The sequence below is a fragment of the Choloepus didactylus genome, chromosome 11, assembly GCF_015220235.1.
Source record: "Choloepus didactylus isolate mChoDid1 chromosome 11, mChoDid1.pri, whole genome shotgun sequence".
In the NCBI taxonomy this organism is placed as follows: Eukaryota; Metazoa; Chordata; class Mammalia; order Pilosa; family Megalonychidae; genus Choloepus; species Choloepus didactylus.
The window spans coordinates 24,027,867-24,046,404 of record NC_051317.1 but is presented as its reverse complement, the minus strand read 5'-3'; the positions used below and the strand labels follow the sequence as shown (position 1 = coordinate 24,046,404).

Here is an 18,538-nt window from a genome sequence, read left to right as displayed (position 1 = left end):
CTGTGCCCCTCATTCCACCCTGGGCTTCAGCTGCGCCCTCTGAGGGATCCCTCTGCCAGGGCCACACAGAGTCCCTTTGCCTGGACACCTGCCCTCACCTTTACCTGGCTACCCTCTATGAACTCTCCAAGTTTCGGCTCACATGTCCCAGCCTATAAACGTTTATCTGAGGAACTGTGGCATTAGTGAAAACACGGTCAAGTGTGAGAGGGCTGCAGTCTGCACATGCTAAACCCCGGCCAGCCACTTAGGGGGCATTTTTTCCCATTCTTGGTGAATGCATTTTAGAAGACCACTGATAAAATGAAGAGTCTAGAAATACCATAAAGACCAGTTTTAGGACATAGGCACATGCAGCAACGAGGAGGGGATGAGAGAGGACTTCCAGTATTCTACAACTTGGAAGAGATGTCATTCTGCGGAGTAAAATTGCTAAGAAAGAACAAATGGGGATTATAGGGAGGAGGATATTGGCAAAATATAAAATGATCTCTAAACTGAGCCATTTCAAAATGAACAGACTTCCTCACAAGATGAAATTCTCAGGTCAGGGCTGGGGTGTTGGCCACTGACGGCCCATGAGGAGTGGCACCGAGGGGCTCCTCCTAACGCTTGAGACCGAGCAACTGTTGACAGAAATGTTTTTTACTTTGTAGCTCCAGTTACAAAAAAGTCTCCTGAATTTTTAAATTCCAAGATATAAATGACACATGAAAGTAATTATTTCTGAATTCTCCAATTTCAATTTTACTTCCCTTTCTTTGTTTTTATTGACATAAACCAATTTAATGTTTTTTTTCAGAATATGAATAAAAAAAAACAAAGATTTTCTTCCTTAGCGTAATTTTTTAACTGGTAAAAATGATATTTTAACCCAAGAACTAAGTCATCAAAAGAATTTTAATACAAATGTCCCTGAAAATTTTACAAAGTACAATATAAATTTAGGGTAATTGAACCAAGAACAATAATAATCAGACTTACAATGTAATTTTTTAAACTAACTTTTATTTTGTAATACTGAACTAAAATTAAAATAGAAAATTTACTATTTACTTTTTCTTTCTAGAACGTCCATTTTGAGTAAACACAAATGGCTAGCTTAAAAAGCAGCAGCTAATAGAGTAATGAAATCTAGCAAATTATCGCACCATCTCCTGGGGGAAAACAGTGACACTAACCTTTGCATCTAAATCTGATTTTGTGGAAGAGTATAGAATTTGGAGAGCTCATTTATAACCTAATTTCTGTTTTTAGGTAAAACTCATTTTGTGTAACATTAAATTAGCTAGACCAATGTTTTTGGAGAAGAAATTATAAGACTTTCTAGCAGGGAAACATGAAGAATGAGGAAACCTACATAATGTGTACCTAAAAGTAATACTTGAACCTTAAGATGCTGGTCTAACCACAAATGTGTTATCTCCCTTCCCTCCTGAGACCCCTATTAAAAAATGATAAAAAAAAAAAGAAAAAAGGACAAAAACTCTCACTATATGTAACATAAAGATTAGTAATCTCAAAAGCATTAAAGTAGAGATGACTGAAGTTGGAAGAAGAGTGAGAAGAGTAAAAATTGATTTTAGATGCCAATATCCTCATTAATAAAATACAATGTATAAATCATGAACAAGAAATTAACTTTTAAGTACGGTATATAGAATTAACAAAAGTAACCAATAAAGGGCCCTATTGGGAGAAAAGGAAGTAGGATGATTCAGGTGAGCTAGTCCTCACCCATCAGCAGCAAGTCCTGTCTAACACAGGTAAGGATCCTCTGCATAGAGCTGGAGATGCAAGACCCCAGGACAACACCAGGGCCAGCACCAGAAAACAATTCGGAATTGCTCACACTGGGGGACCGGTGGGGCGGGGCCTCTTCCTTTTCATTTATAAGGCTTGTACTAAGCTGATTTTTTTTATTACTAAGTGTAATTATTTCACTAAAAATTTAAATGTTTTATTTAAAAAATAAGGATGTGTAGAATATAGTTCACAGGGCTACTGAGCACTGGCTACGAGTCCTAGCTCCAATGAGGACAACAGGGTTTCATACACAGGCAGGGCATGTGGGGTCTAGATTCAGTCTAACTCCTGATCCTACACTTCTCCCACTAGCTAAAGTATCTTAAGACAAATCTGAGAGGGTCTGAACTGAGGTTATATATCGAAACCATACCATAATTTCTCAAACGTGATTTTAAAAATTTGAATAGAATCAGAAAAATATCACACAAAATGCAGAACTGAATGAATTGCCTGCCAGTATAATCACAACAAGCAAAAACAAAAAGAATTTCTGCAAAGGCCTAATAATGGCCATTAAAATTATATTCAGAACAATTCATTAAAATAAAAGAAATGGACTTATCTATCCCAGGACAATATCTTGCATATTCATGTTATAGGATTTGAGAAACCTAGCTAAAGTAAGCAGTTAATCAACAATTACTTAAGGTCCTTTGGGTTTCACTTTTCTTCTCTACTGAACTGCCTTAGAGCCTTCACAAATTGTGTCAGTGCCTTCAGGCAATGAAAAAACAAAAACAAAACAAGGTTGATAATTTTGTAACTTGAAAGCAGCTGTAGGCATAGACTGACTTGGAAACACCAAAGAATTGGCCAAAAAGAGATTTTAAAAAATTATCTGTGGACTTAAATTATCCAAATTATCCTTATCATATACTTTTCCACAGATATCTCTGAGTTGGATATGACTTCTTTTTTTCTTTCTTTTTTTTTTTTTTTTTTTTGTTCTCACTTGTTTATTCTCTTGTTCCTCTGATTCTTTGGGCAAAAAAACCAACCTTAAACTCCAATAAATACACTACTTGGGGAAAGAATTTCCACAGGAAAAGCTATCTCCACCAAGATAAAAACTCTTTAAACCCAAGCCCATCTTTAGGTAGGCCTAACTTATGGTTCAGTTTTGCTATTTCTAACTACCCCACAGGACAACTGTAAGGATTCACAGAGATAAAGCAGTTAAGCCAAGTGCTGGCAGGTAATAGTTAATTCAACTACGGTTTTCATAACAGAAAAAGACCACTTCCGATCAAGAAATCACAAAAGGTCTATTCACTTTGACCTGTTACTGTGCTTACAGCCAGACTCTCACTTTCAGGTGAAAGCTCAGAGCTAAAATTTTTCTCCTCCTGCCTGGATAAAGGGCAACAGTGTTTTCATTAGTAAATCCACAAAGGGTTGAGGACGTGGTAGAGGGAACTCCAGACAGGAAGGGTCTGTCTGGAGAGGGAATGGATGACCAGCTGGTCTGGGTTGAGGACACAGCATCCACCAGCTCTTCTCCAGTTATGTGACTTTCATCACTTCCAGTTACAATTTCCCCTAAGATGTACACAAGACTTAATAACATTTTGATGATTCTTGGTTGACTAAAAATACCACCGGTCAGGAACTTAGTGCTCATGGACTCCTGACAGCAGCTTCTATAACCCAGGCTCCGGGTACCATCAAAGCATGTAAAATGCTCTCTGCTTGGATTTCCGGCTTACTCATCTTTCCCACATTTAACACACGCTTTAATATCCATGCTTCAAAAAGGAGAAACTGCACGCATAATTACAGACATAATACAAGCCAGCATTATTGAATGCCTTGGTTCCTACTGGGACTTGAACTTTGTAATTAAGTACTAAGTAGGTGGGTGGGCCAATTTATTTAAAAAAACAATTAAAACCTTTCAAATATAGTTGTTTAGAATCCTAAAGTTGAGTTTTGAAGATATCATTGTAAAGAATACATTTAGACCTAATCAAGTACCAAAGTCAGGAAGAGGCGCCGGGAGGAACGTCTTTTCTTCGTCTCCTCGTGGACATGCACAGAGAATCAAACCTCTTGGTGTCTTCCCCAAGTGTGACCTTGCAGCCAGCGTGCTGAAATTTTCGGTCTATTTTTTTTTCTAATTGCGCACACGCGCCAGCATAAAACCCAAGAGAGGCCCTTCACCGGCAAGGTCTCGGTGGTACCTGGACACCATACACGTAGACTTGCCCTTTCTCGAAAGGGTGCTGTTCTCCAAACAGCGGTAAAGACACAGAACACCCGGAGGAGACGCCCACGTTTGACCCCGCGGTCCCCGGGGAGGACCGAGCACGGCGACCTGCAGGCGGCCCGGGCGTGACCCGCCCTCCCCGCGGGGCTGCTGGAGGGTGGACCGGACAAGCCGCGAGGATCGTTTGGCAGAGCCGCCGCCGCCGCTCGCGGTCTAGGGACGGTTTCGGGCCCCACAAGGCCGCTACCTGCCCGAATGACCTTGGACACACACGTCTCCCGAGCGCAGCGCCGGGAGCCGCCCCAAGCGGCCACCAAAGCCCGCGGCGCCCCGGGGCTCCAGGCCTAGACCTCGGGCGGGGGAGGGACCCCCCGCTGGGCGGGGCCGCCGGGTCGTGACCTTCACGGGCCGCAGTCCGGGGGCTCCGCGGTCTGCACCGGGCTGGTCACCTGGCTCCGCGCCGCGCTCCGGCGGCCCAGGGCCAACCTCAGCGGCTCCTCCCCGCGCCCGCCCCGCGTCCCGCAGACCCGTCAGCGACGCATCCCGACCCTGGGCGGCGGGCACCGAGACCGAGCTCCGTTCCACTGGGGACCAGCGCCGCCTCGGCCCCTGCCCGCCCACCCCGCGGCGCCGCTCACCGCTCGGCTCAGCGCCAGGCGCCGGGCGCGCAGCACCCGCGACACGACACGAACCCCCGACATGTCTGCTCGCGGCAGCGCAGTCCCGCCAGTCTCCGCGATCTCGGCGCCTGCGCACCAGGACAAGCCGCGGGGAGGGGGCGAGGGAGGGCGCCGAGAGGGCAGTGCGCCTGCGCTCCCGGCTGCGCCCCGGGTGGGGAGTGGAGCCGCGCCTGCGCAGAGCGGCCGGGCGGGGGGAGCTTTGCCTGAGGGGTCGCGGCGGACGGAGGTTTTCTACGCCCAGGAGACGCTGCGGGCGGAGGCCGCGGAGGTGGGTCCGGGTCGGGGCCGAGGCCGGGGCCGGGGCCGGAGTCAGAGGCTCTGCCCTCCGGTGACTGGTTTCGGGAGACGAGCGGGGCGGACCGCGCAGGCCGCCACTATGCCGCCGGGCCCCGGCGGGCCTGGGGCGGGGTCCAGGGTCGCTCGGGGGAGGCTCCGCCTCCTGCTTTGGCTGCGGGGAGGCGCAGAGCAGGGTTTTTTTGGGGGGTGGGGTTGGGGGGTCCAGCCTTAAAAGCGCTGTGGAAGCTCTGGCTTGTGTGTCATTTTATTATTTTTTCCCGAGCTTACCTCTTTCAGGTTTTCCTGTCATATTAGGTTTGTAGGATCCCTGAAATCTTTGTGGCCTGGAAAGCAAACAGTCATAAGTAATGTAATAATGTAATTACGTGTTTGCTTTTTCACTTAACATTAGATTATTGAAGTCTTATTCTTGTGTGTAATTGTTGCCGGAGCTCCGTTCCGGGCTCGATTTTCTTGTCTCAAGAAGTAAATCACGGACAAGAGAACAAATGGTAGCAAGCAGTGGAGTGTGTCTGCGAGGCCAGGACTCGCGGGAGGAAACCAGCGAAGGCTCTGAGGAGCGGGCGCGAGCGTGCGGAGCAGCGGGGCCGGCGGGTCTGTCGGCTGCTGCGCCTCGGGACCCTCCCCTCCCACCTGGCTCCTCAGCTGCCTCCGGGAAGTGGGGTTCCGGCCTCTCCTCCTGCGCGTCCCCTCCTTCCTGGCCGTCTCGGCCTCCGCCCCTGGAGGGCTCAGAGCGCCCGCGTCTAGCCTGCCCGTCTTCATGGACACGATGTCGAATTATTTCATTGAGTCTATTTCCAATGGGCCATTCCCATTTTTTTGCTATTTGAGTTGTTTCCAAATCTGCTACTATAGCGAAGACTGTAAGTGATATATTTGTGTATAAAGCCTTTTCAATTTAAGATTCTTTCCTTAGGCTGCATGTCCCCAGAGTGGACTGTCTTGGCATTGTAGGAATATATGATATTTCCCAGGCATTTTCTTGAAAGTTACTTTTAGTGCTTTGAGATACCTAATTTTGCTATTCTGTGGTTTCCACAAGCCCCTTAATATTAAGTTCTGAGCCACGTGTTTTCTGTCATTTCTTTACTGCCTATCGTACTTTTGTATCTTCGGTTGTTAATGTTTATTGAAATACTGTTTATTAAAACTTTTCAGAAATTAAATTCCCTTTTCCTTCTGTACCCTGTGGTTAATTTTCTTGTAATTAATGTGTGTTACTTGTGGCGGTCACAAAGAAACAAGGCGAAGCTCTCATGACTCCACTTTGAAAATGTGCAATCCCAGTGAAAATGCGCAATCCCAGTGTAGGTACTTAGTAAATTGGTAAATTCGTTTTAACATGAGACTCCAGCCTAGTTATTGAGGGCGGACCATGAGCCTTAAGTGGAAGCATCTGCAGTCTTGGTGTCAGTTATCACCAGTGTAGGGAGGAGTGAAAACCCTCTCCCCACACTCCGTAACTCCTCCTCCAGCACTGCTCACGTTCCCCAGAGCAAGCGTGGTGTTCCCGCACCTTCTTGCCTTCCGTGCGCCATTCTTTCTGCTGCAAGATGATGCTCATCCTTTAGAACCGAGGTCGTGTGAAACAGCATGCACTGAGATCCCACTGCTGTTGAGTACCAACCATATTTCACGTGTATTTATCCTAGAGAACTTACCCCATCCCACCTGTATTTGAGTTGTTTGGGACATCTCGCTCTCCCCATCTTTGCCTACTAGATTGTGCATTGCTTTACCTAAGGTCTTGTTTTTTTCTTTGAATCCCACAGGGCTCAGTGTTGTGCTACACACAGGTAAAACTCAAAAAGACTTGGAGAAAACTAGAACTCATATGATCTGTGTAAATAATATAAATGTGTCAGATATATTTTTGTTCTTTTTATATGGTTAATGTTTTTTCCATTTACTTCAAGGTATATAGAGCTCCATGAATAACTTAAATGATCCCCCAAACTGGAATATCCGGCCTAATTCCAGGGCTGATGGGAGTGATGGAAGCAGATGGAATTATGCCCTGTTGGTTCCGATGCTGGGATTGGCTGCTTTTCGTAAGTCATGGTTTTCATAACATTTGCTTTTTCTGGGCTGAAGGTGTAGAGCCCTCCCAAGGGCGGCAGCCAGGTGTGAGAGCTTAAAGGGGCAGATGCAAGTGGACATCTTAGTTTTACCCCATACGGTGAATGTTGGGCAGATGACTTAATGCTCCTGAGCCTCGGGTTCCCCATCTGTGGGAGGGGGATAATCATGCTTAACTCACAGCATCGTGAGGATTAAAGAAGACTATTTAGCAGTGTTTTGTGTGGAATCAGTTTTAATAAATGTTAGCTCCCTTTCTCTGAAGGTGTTTCTCTTGCTTCAGTTGCCCTCATAAAGATTAATGGAAAAGAATAAAATAGGCATAAAGGAAAACCAATTTTAGGTGTCTGTTAATGTTTAGGAAATCAATCTTTGGGAGACTGTTTCCATGAAATTTCTGCTCATCCTAGCCAGAAGTTCTCTCTAGTTTGAATTGACTTTGTGCCACTTTTGAGAACTTGCCAGCCACATACAGACTTACAATGATTCCAGCCCTTATCTTATGTCCCCCACTGCATGATAAATTTCCTGATGTTTGGGTGTTGGTTTTATATATTTTCACATCTCTAGGTTCTTATCTGGCACTTAAGAATGTGAGTAACCAAATAATTGAACGGAAAAAAGCAAAAACTGCCCCCCATACTTTTTACATAGTGGCTTTTACAATCCAGGGTTTCCTAGGCCAACAGATTTAGCCTGGAAGAAATGGAGACTGACGTGAGTAGGTATCTGTAATTCAAGAGCCCTGTTCTTGGTGAAAGACAGGCGGATTTAAATCCAGCCCTAAGGCCATTACCATTTAAAAGCGCACTAGCTTGCAATTTTGCAAAATACTACTTCACACCTGGAAAAGCTACCTATTGCCTGTGGCTAGGGTGAGGAACTTCCACCTTGGTGAATGAATTGGAAGGCTTAAAATTATACTTAATAATGTAATAAGTAATTAGTATTGAGGCTTCCAGAGGCTCAGCAATGACTTTCATTTTTCATTTGATTTTCAGTCATCTCTAGCTTTTATGACCTTTCATAATAACCTTTATTTTTTAAATTCTTGCCTTCCCTTAAGGACTTTTGAAATGCTGCTTTCTGCTTCTAAGAAGGGTTGAGAAATATTTTATATTTTCTTCTTAGTTATTTTGCTTAGGTAACATGACCACTAGTAACTTTGCATTCTTATAGGAGTCTCTAAAAATGTATTATTAGGTGATCAAGAAGTTACATAGCAGCATATGGTATTAACCAGCCCTTTAGCATAGTCTAGAAGTAAAGGCAGATAAATGAAACCTTGGTAAAATAATTGACTGGTTTATTAACGAGAGAGGCCAGTTTCATCCTGATCGTTTAAAATGCTGGACTGTATAGCTTTTAATACAATATAGAGATCAGTATAATTATGCCTGCCTGAAAGGGCAGTCTCTGGTAGAAATTCTTACCCTGAGTAGCTCCCCTGAAGAAATGCTTGAAAGGAGGGTGGCTGCTGAAGACATCAGCCTTAAGCCCCTATCCATGGAGAATGGTGGGTATTTCAGCCCTTTGGCAGATCTCTCTCCACACCTATTTGATCATCCTGTTTTTCTTATTTCTCTGCTGATATTCCAGTTTCTCCCTTCCCCACCTGTCTCCCTATGCTTTTTCCTTCTCTCACCTATCTTGTATTCCCTCACTTCTTCTTTTCTTCCCCTGACATAGAAAACAATAATTTTAGAGCTGAAGGGGACTGGTAGGGTTCATTTAGTCTAACTCTGTTTTTTTGTGTTTTTTTTTTTAATTACATTTTTGTTTTGAGATAATTTTATTAGTCAGGGTTCTCCAGGGAAACAGAACCAACAAGTGGTATCTATAAATATGAGATTTTATGAAAGTGTCTCAAAACTGTGAGTCCAAATTCCACAGGGCAGGCTATAAGCTGGCAACTCTGATGAAGGTTTTTGATGAATTCCCCAGGAGAGGTTGGCTGAAGTAGAGATGAAAATTCTCTCTTTGAACTGCTGAAGTCATCACTTCTCCTTTTAAAGCCTTCAACTGATTGGATGACACATCTCTCATTGCAAAAGACACTCCCCTTAGTTGATTGTAGATGTAATCAGCCATAGATGCACTCAGCTTACTGGTGATTTAGGTCTGTTCTAGTTTGCTAATGCTTCAGAATGCAAAACACCAGAGATGGACTGGCTTTTATAAAAAGGGGGTTTATTTGGCTATACAGTTACAGTCTTAAGGCCATAAAGTATCCAAAGTAACACATCAGTAATCGGGTACCTTCACTGGAGGATGGCCAATGGCGTCCGGAAAACCTCTGTTAGCTGGGAAGGCACGTGGCTGGCGTCTGCTCCAAAGTTCTGGTTTCAAAATGGCTTTCTCCCAGGACATTCCTCTCTAGCAAGCTTGCTCTTCTTCAAAACATCACTCACAGCTGCACTCCGTCCAGTCTCTTTGAGTCAGCATGTTTTATATGGCTCCACTGATCAAGGCCCACCCTGAATGGGTGGGGTCACACCTCCATAGGAGTATCCCATCAGTTATCATCTACAGTTGGGTGGGGCGTATCTCCAAATCCAAACATTCCAACTTAATCCCCACCATTATGTCTGCCCCACAAGACTGCATCAAAGAATATGGCTTTCTCTGGGGGACACAATACATTCAAACCAGCACATTCCACCCCCTGGACCCCAGAAAAACATATTCTTTCCAAGTACAAAATACATTCATTCCATCACAATATCACAAAAACTTAAATCATTTCAGTAACGAAAGTTAAGTACAAGATCCCATCAAAATCAAATATCGACATGGTCAGTCCTAAGGCATACTTTTCCTTTAGCTTTGGATCTGTGGACTTAGAACAAGTTATATGCTTCCAATATACAAAGGAGGGACATTCACAGGATAAACATTCCCATTGCCATAAGGAGAAACAGTAAAGCAAACAGGGTTAACAGGACCAAAACAGTTCCTAAAACCTGCAGGACAAACTCCATTAGATTTCAAAGTCTGAGAGTCATTTACAGAACAACGTTGCATCCTTGGGGCTTGAGAGAGCGGGAGCCTAACCCTTCCTAAGGGCCTTTGTGGCAGCCCTTTTCTCTCCAAATGCTTGGGTGAGTGCTCCAACATTTCCACACATTGGGGAGACCACCTTCTCGGCCCCACCCTCCTCAAACATCGGGGCAGCTCCCGGATTCCATTCCATCTCCGGGGCAAACGCTCAACCCCTTCAGAACAGTGGGGTGGCAGCCAGGCTCTCCCCAATTCCCTGGAAATGTGCTCCACCCTCTCTGGGACCTGAGGTGGTAAAACTCTTCCAGAGCATCGAGGTGGAAAGCCCGCCCTCAACCTCCAGGGCAAACTCACCCTTTCCATGCGTGTGGGCTGCTCTGCTCTCCCACCCCAAGACCTCCTGACTCCAGACCTCAACCTCCATGGCTCTGTCTTTGAAGAGATTTTTCCTTTAATTTTTTCCTTGTCTGTCTCCTCCAGTCCAGACTGGCAATGCCTCTGTCTATAAAGATCTCGCAAAAATTCTGTTGGCTTTGCATGAAGCACGCAGGGGTCAAAGCCATCAGACAATAGGACTTTCCACAAATCCTTTCTGCTTAACTCCTTTTCCAATCTTGGCTTGTACTGAAATGGCGGCTGGGTTCCATGTTTGGCTACATCCTCATGTTGGTCTGTAGCTTCTGGGATTCCACCCCCTGGAAGCTCGTAATTTTCAGCTTCTGGTCTCTTTGAACCCAAGAGTACAGTTCTAAGTTTATCTCTTTCTGCTCGCATTTTACTATAAGCTGCAAGGAGAAGCCAGGGTATATCCTCCACAGGTAGTCTGGAGATCTCCTCAGCTAAGTATTCCAGTTTGTGACTTTTAAATTCTTCCTTCCATCTGATACCAGGACTCAATTTTGCCAAATTCTCTGCCACTTTAAAACAAGGTTCACCTTTCTTCCAGTTCACAACAACACATTGATCATCTCTGTTCAAGGCCTCATCAGAAGTATCTTTAGAGTCCATATTTCCACAAACAGTCTCTTTAAAGCAGTTTAGGCCTTTTCTATCAAGCTCATCCCAATTCTTCCAGAATCTTCCCCTTATCCATTTAAAAAGCCGTTCCAACATGTTTGGTATTTGCAAACTCAGCAGCAAAAGCACCCCACTTCTCTGGTACCAAAATCTGTTCTAGTTTGCTAATGCTTCAGAATGCAAAACACCAGAGATGGACTGGCTTTTATAAAAAGGGGGTTTATTTGGCTATACAGTTACAGTCTTAAGGCCATAAAGTATCCAAAGTAACACATCAGTAATCGGGTACCTTCACTGGAGGATGGCCAATGGCGTCCGGAAAACCTCTGTTAGCTGGGAAGGCACGTGGCTGGCGTCTGCTCCAAAGTTCTGGTTTCAAAATGGCTTTCTCCCAGGACATTCCTCTCTAGCAAGCTTGCTCTTCTTCAAAAACATCACTCACAGCTGCACTCCGTCCAGTCTCTTGAGTCAGCATGTTTTATATGGCTCCACTGATCAAGGCCCACCCTGAATGGGTGGGGTCACACCTCCATAGGAGTATCCCATCAGTTATCATCTACAGTTGGGTGGGGCGTATCTCCAAATCCAAACATTCCAACTTAATCCCCACCATTATGTCTGCCCCACAAGACTGCATCAAAGAATATGGCTTTCTCTGGGGGACACAATACATTCAAACCAGCACAAGGTCCACAGAATGTCCTCAGAGTAGCAGCTAGGCCAGTGCTTCCTTGATGAGACAACTGGGCACTGTCACCTGGCCAACTTGATACATGAACCTAAACACTTCAGATAGTTGTAGATTCACATGCTGTTATAAGAAATAATACAGAGAGATCCCATGTACCTTGTACCCAGTTTCCCCAATAATATTTTGCAAAACTATGATACATTATCACAACCAGTATATTGATAAAATCAAGATGCAGAACATTTGCATCACCACAAGAATCACCTCCTTCCCACCCTCATCCCCTCCTTGATCCCTGGCAACCATTAATCTGTTCTCCGTTTCTCTAATTTTGTCATTTCAAGAATGTTACATAAGTGGAATCACACACGAACCTTTTTTCCTCGGGGTAGTTCATTTTTTTCCGCCTCTGGAGGTTCATTCAGGTTGTTGCATGTAACAGTATATTGTTCTTTTTTATGGCTGAGTAATATTCCTTGGTATGGATGTACCACAGTTTGTTAAACCATTCAGCCACTGAAAAATAATTGGGTTGTTTCCAGTTTGTGGCTCTTATTAATAAAGCTGTCATAAACATCTGTGTACAGGTTTTTGTGTGAAGACCCATTTTTAAGTGGTTGTTTGCCTTTTTGTTGCTGAGTTGTAGGGGTTCTTTATATATTCTGGATGTTAAACCCTTATCACTGTTTTTTCCAGTTCTGTAGGTTGTCTTTTCACTTTCTTGATTATGTCCTTTGATGCACAAAAGTATTTATTTTCGGTTTAGTCCATTTTATAGATTTTTTTCCTTTGCTGTGCTTTTAGTATAAAATCTAAAAATCCACTGCAATTACTCTATTACTGCCTCTTATATTTAGTTGCTCTTTTTGATTGCCTTCTTTCCTTTTCTCTATACCTTTTAGTTATTTTCTTGGGGGCTACCTTTGTAATTACAATTAACATCTTAATGTTCTTTATTTTTTCAATGGCTTTGAGTAGCTGTCTGGTACCAGTACCCTTGTGTTTCAGCCTAAAGGACTCCCTTGAGCGTCCCTTGTAGGGCAGATCTTCTGATAATGAACTCTTGTTTATCTGTAAATGTCTTCATTTCTCCTTCAACTCTGAAAGGTAATCTTGCCAGATATAGAGTTCTTGGTTGACAGTTTTTTTTTTAAAGGACTTGACATGTGCCATCCCACTGTCTTCTGGCCTTCGTGGTTTCTGATGAGAAATCCATTGTTAATCTTGCTGTGGATCCCTTATATGTGACAAGTCGCTTCTGTCTTGCTGTTTTCAAATTCCTTTCTTTGTCTTTAAATTTTGACAATTGTGCTGTAGTGTATTGTGGTTTAGAACTCTTAGAGTCTATACTGGATGTGTATATTCATGTCTTTCATCATATTTTGGATGCTTTTGGCCATTATTTCTTTAAATACTTTTTCTGCCCCTTCCTTTCTCTTTGGTCCTAGGACTCCAATGATGTGTCTGTTGGTACTTTTGATGGTGACCCACAGGTCCCTTAGTTTCTGTTCAGTTTTCTTAATTTTTTTTTCTGCTTGTCATGCTGGATAATTTCAGTTGTCTTGTGTTAAAGTTCGCTGATCCTTTCCTCTGCCTGTTCAAATATGCTGTTGAATCTATCTGAGTTTTTCACTTCAATTACTGTATTACAGCTCCAAAATTTGTTTGGTTCCTTTTTATAATTTCCATCTCTTGATTGTATTCAATGTTTTCCTAATTTATTTTAGTTCTTTTTATATGGGTTCCTTTAGCCCTTTGAACATATTTAAGACAAAGTCTTTGACTAATAGTTCTAATATATGAGCTTCCTCAGGGCTGGTTTCTGGCAGATTCTTTTATTCCTGTGAATAGGCCATGCTTTCCTGTTCCTTTGTGTGTTTTAGAATTTTTTGTTGAGAACTGGACATTCTGAGTATTATATTGTTATAACTTTTGGAAATCTAGTGTTCCCATTCCTCTGGGAATGCTGGTTTTTTGGGGTGATTGTTGTTGAGACCTGGAGCCGTCAGTTTATGATTTTTCAAAAATATTTTTTGCTCCCAATCAGGGAATGGAAAGAGAAAAGGAAAAAATAGGTACTGCCTGTTTAAGACGCCTCTGCCACTTTTACCTGAGGGGGGTTGGAAAAAGGGCCACCCTCAGAGCCGAACCCCCAGCCATCAAAGCAGTGATCAGATTTCAGAGGACTGGGTCTTTATAGCCAATTTATCATCAGCAAGCTGTACCTGGGCTGCAGTCCCCACTGCTGCCAGCCACGTGTTTGGGGGTGAGGGATGGTAGCCGCTGCAGGGAGGGTGAAATTCACTGGTGTTTACTGCACCTTACCAGCCTCTTCGTACAGCTCTTCCCTGGATATGCTGCACAGTGTTTTGCTAGACTCCAGTTCAGACAGTTTTTGCCAGTTCAAAGGTTGCTTTGGTGCAGGGACAGATTCCTGGAGAGAAGTGCATGAGAGCAGCCTGGCTACATTTTGAGATCTGGGCATAAGCACTGCTTTGAAACTCGAAACTGTTGCACTTAATTGCTTTTGGACTTTGAGCTTTGAAATTTTTCTGAACAATCCTTCTAATTTCCAAGGGACTCAAATCCATGCTGCTTATAGCATACACATGCTGAAAAACTTGAGGAACATTGCATCATCCCAACAATTTACTAATTTACTAAATTGAGCAATAGTGTCAATTCAGGATGCAGTGTATTTCCTGAACCACTGTTTTATTGTTGAAGGGCATCAAACTTTTACTGTCAGTGGGATGGAAGAAAGAGTTGGTGACCTCCATGTGAAAGAGGAACAATCTAGCACTGGGGCCCCTTGCCAGCCAGCGGGTTTGGGTGGGGAGTAAGACTCCTCTCTCTCCCAGGTCTGTGGAGTTCTGTATTTCTCCCCTGTGCTGGTTTGGATGTATTATGACCCCCAAAACGCCATTATCCTTGATGCAGTCTTGTGAGGCAGACATATGAGTGTTGATTAGGTTGGAACCTTTGGATTAGGTTGTTTACATGAAGATGTGACCCACCCAACCATAGGTGATAACTCTGATTAGATAATTTCCATGGAGGCGTGGCCCTGCCCATTCATTATGGGCCTTGATTAGTTCATTGGAGCCTTATAAAAGCTCAGGCAGAAATCTCATGGCTTGCTGCAGCTGAGAGACACATTTTAAAGATGACCATTGGAAACTGACACTGACATTTTGGAGAAAGCCATTTGAAACAACCTGGGAGCAAGCAGATGCCAGCCATGTGCCTTCTGAGCTAAGAGAGGTTTTTTGGATGCCATCAGCCATCGTTCAGTGGACACTTAATGGCCTTAAGACTGTAACTTTGTAACTAAATAAACCCCCTTTATAAAAGCCAATCCAGTTCTGGTATTTTGCAAAATGGCAGCATTAGCAAACTGGAACATCCCCCAACAGAGTACAGAAGGCCTGCTGCCTTCATTTTATCAGGAATTGCTCAGGCCTGCCTCCCCCCACTCCCCTGTCCTAGTGTTTGTGAGATTCCAAGTCTCCGGTGGGGAAAGAAGCCAAACCATGCCTTGAAGAATCTTAGGGACTAATAGGGGGACTCTCTCTCTGCAGCCTTGTTGTATTCATCATTTTTGTTTTTGTTTTACATTTCATGTGTTATTGATGATGGTTGTTTTAGTTTCCTAGGCTGCTTGAGCAAATACCTTGAAATGGGTCAGGTTAAACAATGGGAATTTATTTGCTCATGGTTTTAAGGCCAGGAAAATGTCCAAATCAAGGCGACACTTTCTCCCCAAGCCCTGGGGCATCCTAGGGCTGGCTGTGGCAATCCTGGGCTCCTCTGTCACATGGCAAGGTACGTGGCAGCATCTCCTGGTCTCTCCCTTATTTTCCAGTTTACGTTTCAGCTTCTTGCTTCCTTGGCTTTCTGTTTCTCATGTCTGAATTCATTCTGCTTATAGAGGACTCCAGTAATAGGATTAAGACCCTTCCTGATTGGGCCGGGCCCCACCTTAACTGAAGTGGCCTCATCAAAATGTCCTACTTACAATAAGTTTACAACCCCCAGGAATGGATTAAATTTAAGAACGTGTTTTCTGGGGTCCATGCAGCTTCAAACCACCATACTGACATATAGCGAAAATTTAATATATATCAGTTCCCATGGCCTCTTATAAATATCTAAAGTTCTTTTTTCACAAGCACAATTCATACTGTAAAGTTATACCATAAACTAAAGTTTAAAAACAGATGATTTTCTTAAATGAAATACATTAACAATGAAACAAATCATGATGGGATGTTGAGATGGCTTATAATTTTGACTTAAATATTCTAGTTACAACTGAATGTAGACTTTTACCAAGAGGCTGATAGTTAGAGCCCTTCTGAGGGAACATTTAGTTTTCATATGATTAATGGCCAGAGTAGCATACTCAGAGTCTTATATTCTTTAATAGTTTGTTCAGAGTCCATAAATGCAAGTAGATTATATTTTCAGATATACAAAAATCTTTTTGAAAAATTTAAAATGTTCAGTTTGCATTAAGATGATATTCCTTGAACTGAAAATTGCTGAAATTTCCAAACACTTATCTTTTCATGTCTTCACAGGCTGGATATAATCAAATATGCCAGGGTTAATCTTTGATGTTTTCTAACACTGCATTTGAGATACTTTTTCAGATGTCACTGCATCTTTTTTTTCCCCCATAAGCAGTCACTCTTTATTTCCCCCAACCTTCCATCACTGCATCTTTAAGATCCATTTTGTTTGCAAAAAAATATGTATTTGGTGGGGTTTAATATCTGGATGGTTCAGAAGGGTATCAAGTTCTTCTTTGGCCACAACCATAATCTATTACTACTGTCAATGACAAAAATGATGGCTTCTCCTTCTTTATGATAGTGTACCCAGAGATTTCTATATCTTCCTCGGTTTGACATGTCAAACACTGTAAAAGAGAAACTGCTGGACTTGAAATTTTCTATACCGAATCCTATGGTTGATCCTATTTATTGAGATTGGGCATTTTAAGGTTTAAGTTTGTTAATGATTATTGTTTTGCTATTATTATCCAGCCCAAGGCACAAAATAGGAATGTCCTTCTTCAGGCTAATAAGCAAGCTTGAAAGTTTGCCTAGCAGTCCCATAATTGAATTCAAATATTTATGAATCAGCCATATCCTTTTATGCAGTGGGAATCTGGTCCTGGGGGCCCTTAGCTTCCCTTTCTGGTTCCAGTATGAGGGATCTCTGGTGAACCAGCAGCCAGAGCATCAGTGACTAGGCAGTACTTTTGAGTATACATAGCCCTTAACTACTTTTAAGATAAGAAGTTTGCCTATTACATAGTTTCATACAAAATGTTATCTTTTGGTACCTCCGAGGTCTTAAGCTTTTATAGAAATGCTATCCTCATTTGCTCTGTGTTGTCTTTAGGTAAAGATTACAAACTTCAGCTCTGACTTTTTATTCATATTTTTATCTCCCTCTTTATTCTTGTCAGGTTGGATTTGGTCTAGGGAGTCCCAAAAAGAAATAGAAAAAGAGAAAGAAGCATATCATCAGAGAACAGCTGCTTTCCAACGGGATCTTGAAGCCAAGTATCATGCCATGATCTCAGAAAACCGCCGCACTGTCGCTCAGTTGTCTTTGGAACTTGAAAAGGAACAAAACAGAACAACTAGTTATCGAGAAGCCCTTATCTCTCAGGGGCGTAAATTGGTAGAAGAAAAGAAGCTTCTGGAACAGGAACGGGCTCAGGTAATGAAAGAAAAGAGACAGTTGCAGCCCTTGAGGAGTGCATACCTGAGCTACCTGGAAAAGGAGGACGACTGGCAAAAGAGGGCTAGGCTTCTGCTGAAAGAGTTTGAAGATGCTCTTACAGAAAGACAGAGTATCTACTGCAGTCTGATTCTCCCTCGCAACAGGCGACTGGAAATAGAGAAGAGCTTACTGGTTCGAGCATCCAGTGACCCAGTCGCTGCTGATCTAGAGATGGTAGCTGGTTTAACTGACATATTTAAACATGATACGTATTGTGGTGATGTCTGGAATACCAACAGACGCCAAAACGGGAGACTCATGTGGTTATACCTAAAATATTGGGAACTAATTGTTGAACTGAAAAAGTTTAAGAGAGTAGAGAAAGCCATATTGGAAAAGTAAACAATGAAATAGAACTTCTTTTATTGACTCAAGGCCAGGCTGTCATTTTGGCCTTCTGGAGTATCCAGTGTGTTCTCCATTTCTTCCACCAGTGCTGCGTGTGCTGTGGCTGTACATAACCACCACTGAGCAGAGTGTTCTCCCATCTCACCTCCAGCTGGGGATTGGCTGTGTGCTCTTCCTTCTAAGCTGAGGTGCTGTAGGCCTCCAGGAGACAAAGGGTTTCCTTCCTGAGGCTCTTTAGCTATTAAGGCTACAGATTCTCTGAATCATGTTTATTGTAGGTGTTGTATTTATTTTGCAGAACAGTATAACCTCATGTTTTAGCTCTAGGATAAAAATTGTTTTATAAAAAAGGTCAAATACAATGTTGGTCTCACCACAAGTAATTTTTTGCCTGTTTTTTTATCACAACCTAAATATATTCCGTTTTCCCCTTGAATTATTTTTGTCTAGCCCAAAATTACACTTAGAAGTTACCAGGTTATGGATAAAACAGGCTAACAGATGATAATAGTAAGTCATAATATTATATTATCAAGGATTTATATTTTGAAGTGCTCTCCTACCCCACCAAAGTAAAAAAAAAAAAAAAAAAACAGCAAGTGCTTTTTGTAT

At 42.9% G+C, this 18,538-nt stretch overlaps 2 protein-coding genes and 1 pseudogene across 3 annotated transcripts in view; 1 reads left to right on the top strand and 2 right to left on the bottom strand.

Moving 5' to 3' along the window:
- Positions 1-4,791, bottom strand: part of SDHA (succinate dehydrogenase complex flavoprotein subunit A) — a 39,595-nt gene extending 34,804 nt beyond the window's left edge. The window contains exon 1 of one of the 2 annotated variants that reach the window (XM_037798780.1): positions 4,654-4,791. In XM_037798780.1, the coding sequence (XP_037654708.1) occupies positions 4,654-4,716 (63 nt within the window). In that variant the 5' untranslated portion in view covers positions 4,717-4,791. The remainder of the gene's footprint in view (positions 1-4,653) is intronic. The other variant, XM_037798782.1, reaches the window with a different exon arrangement.
- A 76-nt stretch (positions 4,792-4,867) lies between these two features.
- CCDC127 (coiled-coil domain containing 127) lies at positions 4,868-18,538 on the top strand. Its single transcript, XM_037798783.1, has 3 exons — positions 4,868-4,963; positions 6,909-7,043; positions 17,259-18,538. The coding sequence occupies exons 2-3, from the start codon at positions 6,923-6,925 to the stop codon at positions 17,918-17,920; spliced, it is 783 nt and encodes a 260-aa protein (XP_037654711.1). The 5' UTR covers positions 4,868-4,963; positions 6,909-6,922; the 3' UTR covers positions 17,921-18,538.
- On the bottom strand, positions 16,374-16,902 carry LOC119505899 (annotated as a pseudogene).